Raw genomic sequence first — 7,500 nt, 5'->3', positions numbered from 1 at the left:
GATTCACACACAGTCACACACACACAGTCACACAGAGTCACACACAGTCACACAGATTCACACACAGTCACACACACACAGTCACACAGAGTCACACACAGTCACACACACACACACAGTCACACACACACACACACACACACACAGAGTCACACACAGTCACACAGATTCACACACAGTCACACAGATTCACACACAGTCACACACACACACAGTCACACACAGTCACACAGAGTCACACACAGTCACACACAGTCACACACAGTCACACAGATTCACACACACACAGACACACAGTCACACAGAGTCACACACAGTCACACAGATTCACACAGAGTCACACAGAGTCACACACAGTCACACACACACACACAGTCATTGTAAATAACTGACTTGTCCAGTTAAATAAAGGTTCAATACAACATTGTAAAACACACAGAGTGACATGTTTAGCATACTCTGCTATGCAGGTGTACGAAAACACAGAAAAACTGGTTTGGAGAAATGAGCATGACAGCACATGGTCACGGTTCATAGACACACTACACAGTATCCTCCATTATACAGTATCCTCCATTATACAGTATCCTCCATTATACACTATCCTCCACTACACAGAATCCTCCATTATACAGTATCCTCCATTATACAGTATCCTCCATTATACAGTATACTCCATTACACAGAATCCTCCATTATACAGTATCCTCCATTATACAGTATACTCCACTACACAGAATCCTCCATTATACAGTATCCTCCATTATACAGTATCCTCCACTACACAGAATCCTCCATTATACAGTATCCTCCATTATACAGTATCCTCCATTATACAGTATCCTCCATTATACAGTATCCTCTACTACACAGTATCCTCCACTATACAGTATACTCTATTATACAGTATCCTCCATTATACAGTATCCTTCACTATACAGTATCCTCCACTACACAGAATCCTCCATTATACAGTATCCTCCATTATACAGTATCCTCCATTATACAGTATCCTCCATTACACAGTATCCTCTACTACACAGTATCCTCCATTATACAGTATCCTCCACTATACAGTATCCTCCACTATACAGTATACTCTATTATACAGTATCCTCCATTATACAGTATCCTCCATTATACAGTATCCTCCACTACACAGTACCCTCCATTATACAGTATCCTCCACTACACAGTATCCTCCACTACACAGTATCCTCCATTATACAGTATCCTCCATTATACACTATCCTCCATTATACATTATCCTCCATTATACAGTATCCTCCATTATACAGTATCCTCCATTATACAGTATCCTCCACTATACAGTATCCACCACTATACAGTATCCACCACTATACAGTTGGCTTAGGAAAGACTCATTATAAGCGACTATTATAAACTGTTATAACCTAACTATTATAAACTGTAATAACCTAACTATTATAAACTGTTATAACCTAACTATTATAAACTGTTATAACCTAACTATTATAAACTATTATAACCTAACTATTATAACCTAACAATTATAAACTATTATAACCTAACTATTATAAACTATTATAACCTAACTATTATCAAATGTTATAACCTAACTATTATATACTGTTATAACCTAACTATTATATACTGTTATAACCTAACTATTATAAAATGTTATAACCTAACTATTATATACTGTTATAACCTAACAATTATATACTGTTATAACCTAACTATTATATACTGTTATAACCTAACTATTATATATTGTTATAACCTAACTATTATAAACGTTTATAACCTAACTATTATAAACTGTTATAACCTAACAATTATAAACTGTTATAACCTAACTATTATAAACTGTAATAACCTAACTATTATAAACTGTTATAACCTAACTATTATAAACTGTTATAACCTAACTATTATAAACTATTATAACCTAACTATTATAACCTAACAATTATAAACTATTATAACCTAACTATTATAAACTATTATAACCTAACTATTATCAAATGTTATAACCTAACTATTATATACTGTTATAACCTAACTATTATATACTGTTATAACCTAACTATTATAAAATGTTATAACCTAACTATTATATACTGTTATAACCTAACAATTATATACTGTTATAACCTAACTATTATATACTGTTATAACCTAACTATTATATATTGTTATAACCTAACTATTATAAACGTTTATAACCTAACTATTATAAACTGTTATAACCTAACAATTATAAACTGTTATAACCTAACTATTATAAACTGTTATAACCTAACCCCTGTAGGCTATAAAACAAGAGTCACTGCTCGTCATTGATTGGGTAAAGCACCAATGTTTCAGCATCCCAGTGTCTCCTTCAGGGAGATAAGAAATGACTGGGAGCTTTAGAAAGAGTGTACTGCTCTGTCTTCCTGCATACAGTCTACTGTCTGTTAGTCAGCACCTCTACTAACTACCCCACCACCACCTGCCCTGCAGTTCTACAGCCTGCGCCCGGGCCTCCAACATGCCGCCTGGTAACGGTATCTAACAGCAACGTGGCCATTCTTACACCTGGCCTGCAAAAAGACACCCTGTCCTGCTGGTGCTGCTGGGTGATAACATACTGTACCTGTCTGGAACACTGGCCAACATCCAACTCCAACACTGTTCCCTGAACTAATACATCACGGCCTACTTCTAGAAATGTTGTAGTTTAAAGGCACTGGGGGAATCAGGCATATAAAAGGGGCAATCTGGGATTCAAACATCAGGCATATAAAAGGGGCAATCTGGGATTCAAACATCAGGCATATAACAGGGGCAATCTGGGATTCAAACATCAGGCATATAAAAGGGACAATCTGGGATTCAAACATCAGGCATATAACAGGGGCAATCTGGGATTCAAACATCAGGCATATAAAAGGGACAATCTGGGATTCAAACATCAGGCATATAACAGGGGCAATCTGGGGATTCAAACATCAGGCATATAAAAGGGGCAATCTGGGATTCAAACATCAGGCATATAACAGGGGCAATCTGGGATTCAAACATCAGGCATATAAAAGGGGCAATCTGGGATTCAAACATCAGGCATATAACAGGGGCAATCTGGGATTCAAACATCAGGCATATAACAGGGGCAATCTGGGATTCAAACATCAGGCATATAAAAGGGGCAATCTGGGATTCAAACATCAGGCATATAACAGGGGCAATCTGGGATTCAAACATCAGGCATATAAAAGGGGCAATCTGGGATTCAAACATCAGGCATATAAAAGGGGCAATCTGGGATTCAAACATCATAAACATTATGGCCTATAATCTCAGTTTCTACCTGTCACTTTGTTTATCCATCAACCAGATATAAGCCTAGCGTGATGGACAATGTGTCCACAATCAGACTCATAAATAATAACTCTACTCACAAGATAATCTAGGTTCTAGAACTGTAATGTTCTAGAACTGTATTGTTCTAAAACTGTATTGTTCTAAAACTGTATTGTTCTGGAACTGTAATGTTCTAGAATGCTCAAATGTGGCTATATGGAAGTAAACTACAACGTATTGAATGAATAGACCCGTGTAGGCCTATAGATGAATAGGCCCGTGTAGGCCTATAGATGAATAGGCCCATGTAGGCCTATAGATGAATAGGCCCATGTAGGCCTATAGATGAATAGGCCCATGTAGGCCTATAGATGAATAGGCCCGTGTAGGCCTATATTTCTCTCAGTATTTCCTGCTCTTTGTGACAACTGCTGATGTTAAAAGGACTTTATAAAATAAATGTGATGATTGATCAATTTTTTTGTATTACACAATTGTAAGCATGCATAGAATACTGGATATCCTGAGTAGCCTATAGCCTCAAAACTTCAGGGGTGCATGGTGTCCCCCCAGGAGAGACCGTTAGAGAGACGTGAACAGACAGGTAGACTGATCATTCTGAGCGACACCGTAATGATACCCACCACTCTCCATCTCGCTCCCCTTCTTGGCCGTGGGCACGTTGCCCATGATGGCAGGCCGTCAGCGGGCGATCCGAGCTCCACAACCCGCCCTGGACTCTCCAGGACCCGGTCCAAGCTGAGTCCAGCAGTCGGTCCGTTCGTTCTCCCAAAACCAGTCGGTCCGGACTGAAATAGCTTGACAGCTACAGTCTAGACTGGCAGTGAGCTCACCTGTTCTCCTCTACAGTATAGAACCGTTATAAAAAGAAGAAATGGTGTTATAGTCCGGAGTGGAGACAGCGACGTGTCTCGTCTTTCTGTCTTGGGCTGTGGTATGGTGCTTGGCTGGAATCGCAGCGCTCCGGGCCGAGTCCAGCGCATCCAGACCGACTCGGTCGGTTCGTCTGTCCCCGCCTGTCCCTCCGTGCAGCCCCCGCCGATCGAGGCCCCACGCCTCTCCCCAGCGCAAATACCCCGTTTTCGCACCGTGCAAGCTGGCCACTCTCCGAGCCGGATGCCTAGTCCCCTTTCCTTTCCCGAACCCGGCTCCAAGGATGTCGTTTTACCGAACCCGATGAGGTCGGGAAATCACCAGAATCAACATAGCCTACTGTAGCTTTCGGTGTGAAACAAGCCGAGTGACCAACTACAGCCGACAGACGATCGAGGCCCATCCATAGAGCCCATTGGCTGAATCTAGCCCGACTGATAACAGAGTGAAGGACACTGATTGGCCACCTGTCCGTGTGTCAAACTAGTAAAGTGCTCAGATTGGATCATTACCGTCCGTCAACAAAACCAAGATTCCGCCCTTTTACATGCAAAAAACCCGTTGAGTGACGTCACTGATTATTTTCCTACTGGAAGATGTACACGCCCACAGTCGCTCCTTTCGCGGGATTCTGATTGGCTCGGTGCTATAGGCTTGTGGGCGGAGCTAACGGAACGGGCCCTGTTTGGCGAAATACCATTGGCCGTCTGACGGAATGGCCTCGCGTTGCCCCCGCCCTCCCAACTAATCCGTGATTGGCCGAGTGACGTCAAGCAGCAAAGGCTATTTTTAGGAATGTTGCTCAGAATGAATGTAACGCACGCCGCCGCGCTACGGCAGGACTTCCACATTCAGTTTGTTTGTGTAACGAACGACGCACGAGGAAACGTACCCTGGCTCGGGATATATTTACAATAAAATGTAACTGATCAAATAAACTGTAACGATAAATATATTTGAAACAGTTTCTTCTGATACAGTGATCATTCTATTTAATCTCTAGGGTTGTTCCATTGTTTCTGTTACATTGTAGTAACAGTATCAACGTTGACGCCACACGCTAATAAATCATGTTTTATAGTGAGGACCAATAGATTATTTTAAAGGATATCGGTGGTGCTACATATATTTGTGAATATAGGAAATATATGCAAGCGCATCCCTGTCAAGGACACAGTTGAACTTAAAACGGGGTCAACTTCAGAGGTCGCAAACAGATGGAGGAGCATGCAGACGTCTCCTCTCGCCTTCCTCAGCACTAAGGTGAACGTACTGGACAGTTATGAGAAGAACACAAAAGTACTAATCTTAATATCTATCAGTGATTTGGTCCATCATTCGTTCTAAGATCAGTGTAGAGGGAGAAGAGACAGGATCACTGAACACATTGGGATGGAGGAATGGAGGGGGTGTAGAGGGAGAAGAGACAGGATCGCTGAACACATTGGGATGGAGGAATGGAGGGGGTGTAGAGGGAGAAGAGACAGGATCACTGAACACATTGGGATGGAGGAATGGAGGGGGTGTAGAGAAGAGACAGGATCACTGAACACATTGGGATGGAGGAATGGAGGGGGTGTAGAGGGATGATGATCTGATTGGTTCATTCAAGAGGGATAAGAATGAGCAGAGCCCCCACCCCCCTCTGATGCAGTTGCTTAGCAACATGAGGCAAGTCAGCACTGTCTCATAGTGAAAATGGTGGAGAGAATCTATTCCTCCTGCTGCATTTTATGAATGAAACACAGCGAGAGAAGCAGTCAGGCTCACAGCTTCTAGCAAGCCTCCCTTCACCCCTAACCCCCCTTCTCTCCGCCACCCCTCCTAATCTCCTCTCAACACTCACCCCTACTCCCCTTCTCAGTGATGTAATCTCTCCAGTTGAAAACATAACACAGCATTTACAATACACACACCCTTTAAAAACAACAAATGTTTATTATTATTACTTTTCATTGTTACAAATATTACAATGCAAAAAAAAAACATGACATCTCTTAAGCGCTAATGAATCACAGGTATATACAGTAAAGTAACAACAGTCAAATGACTGACAAACAAACCCCTCCCCCAACTACAATGCATGGTACCTCCCAAATGGTACCCTATCCCCTACATAGTGCCCTACTTTTGACAACAGCCCTATTGGCCCCGGACAACTCTAGTCAAAGGTAGTGCACTATGTAGGGAACAGACTGACATTTGGGACACAGAACCAGGTTTGGGATCAAGTCCTTTTAAATTTCTATTCAGTAAGTAAAACAAATTCCAATTCTACATTTTTCTTCATTAAAAAGCCTTGATTTGAATTGGAGTTACAGAGTACTTCCTGAATTGAAATGGAATTGAGGCCTGAACAGTCCTGGAGTCACCCTGTAGGGTTAGGCTTTTTCCTAGAGACAACTCAGTCTCCCTCTAGAGGCCTACCTTCCTGGAAGTAATCCCAGATCGGAGATTGGTTGGACAGGTGGAAGTAATCCCAGACCGGAGATTGGTTGGACAGGTGGAAGTAATCCCAGATCGGGGATTGGTTGGACAGGTGGAAGTAATCCCAGATCAGGGATTGGTTGGACAGGTGGAAGTAATCCCAGATCAGGGATTGGTTGGACAGGTGGAAGTAATCCCAGATCAGGGATTGGTTGGACAGGTGGAAGTAATCCCAGATCAGGGATTGGTTGGACAGGTGGAAGTAATCCCAGATCAGGGATTGGTTGGACAGGTAGAAGTAATAGTGTGGTCACCTTGTTGCCACCGATACAAATCACTTCCAGGTTCCCTGCTCACCTCAAGGAAACAGAGACACATTTCTACAGTACTGAAGCAGGGCCTGAGCTTTAGCGGTGTTGGTATGGAAACCGGTCCAGGTCAAGTTGGGTTGTAAAACAAGAAGACACAGAACAGGACGTTTTGGACCAGGAGTCTGACATGGCACCCTGTTCCGTGATAGTGCACTACATTGGAGCAGAGGACCCCGTTTAAAAAGGTAGTGCACTATGGAGGGAATAGGGTGCCAGTGGAGACAGAGAGAGGTGTTGCTGTGTGAAGGAGGGAGACCGTATACCCTACAGTACAGCTGGTTTATAATAGTGACTCAACCTTCCTGCCAAAGACTGGCGGCTGCTGGAGTAGAACGTGGCAAGGCAATGCTGGTGGGGTGTCTGTGTTCTACAGACAGTCCATAGAGTTACCAGACATCAGTCCTACAGGTAACGCCTTGCCAGGTAAACAGGAGGAGGGCGCCATGCTGCTGCTACTGCTGCTGTTGGGGGAGGGGTC

The 7,500-nt window shown here is 42.6% G+C and overlaps 2 protein-coding genes across 2 annotated transcripts in view; both read right to left on the bottom strand.

Moving 5' to 3' along the window:
• Positions 1 to 5,104, bottom strand: part of LOC106564260 (cAMP-dependent protein kinase catalytic subunit alpha) — a 25,610-nt gene extending 20,506 nt beyond the window's left edge. Inside the window, exon 1 of the mRNA XM_045690779.1 lies at positions 3,975 to 5,104. Coding sequence (XP_045546735.1) covers positions 3,975 to 4,020 — 46 coding nt within the window. The 5' untranslated portion in view covers positions 4,021 to 5,104. The remainder of the gene's footprint in view (positions 1 to 3,974) is intronic.
• A 1,038-nt stretch (positions 5,105 to 6,142) lies between these two features.
• Positions 6,143 to 7,500, bottom strand: part of LOC106564261 (histone chaperone asf1b-B) — a 9,848-nt gene continuing 8,490 nt past the window's right edge. The window contains exon 4 of the mRNA XM_045690780.1: positions 6,143 to 7,500. This exon is cut by the window's right edge and continues 96 nt beyond it. Coding sequence (XP_045546736.1) covers positions 7,390 to 7,500 — 111 coding nt within the window. The 3' untranslated portion in view covers positions 6,143 to 7,389.

This window comes from Salmo salar, chromosome ssa12 (assembly GCF_905237065.1).
Source record: "Salmo salar chromosome ssa12, Ssal_v3.1, whole genome shotgun sequence".
Taxonomy (NCBI): Eukaryota; Metazoa; Chordata; class Actinopteri; order Salmoniformes; family Salmonidae; genus Salmo; species Salmo salar.
The sequence above is the reverse complement of the archived record's forward strand: the minus strand, read 5'-3'. Positions and strand labels throughout refer to the sequence as shown.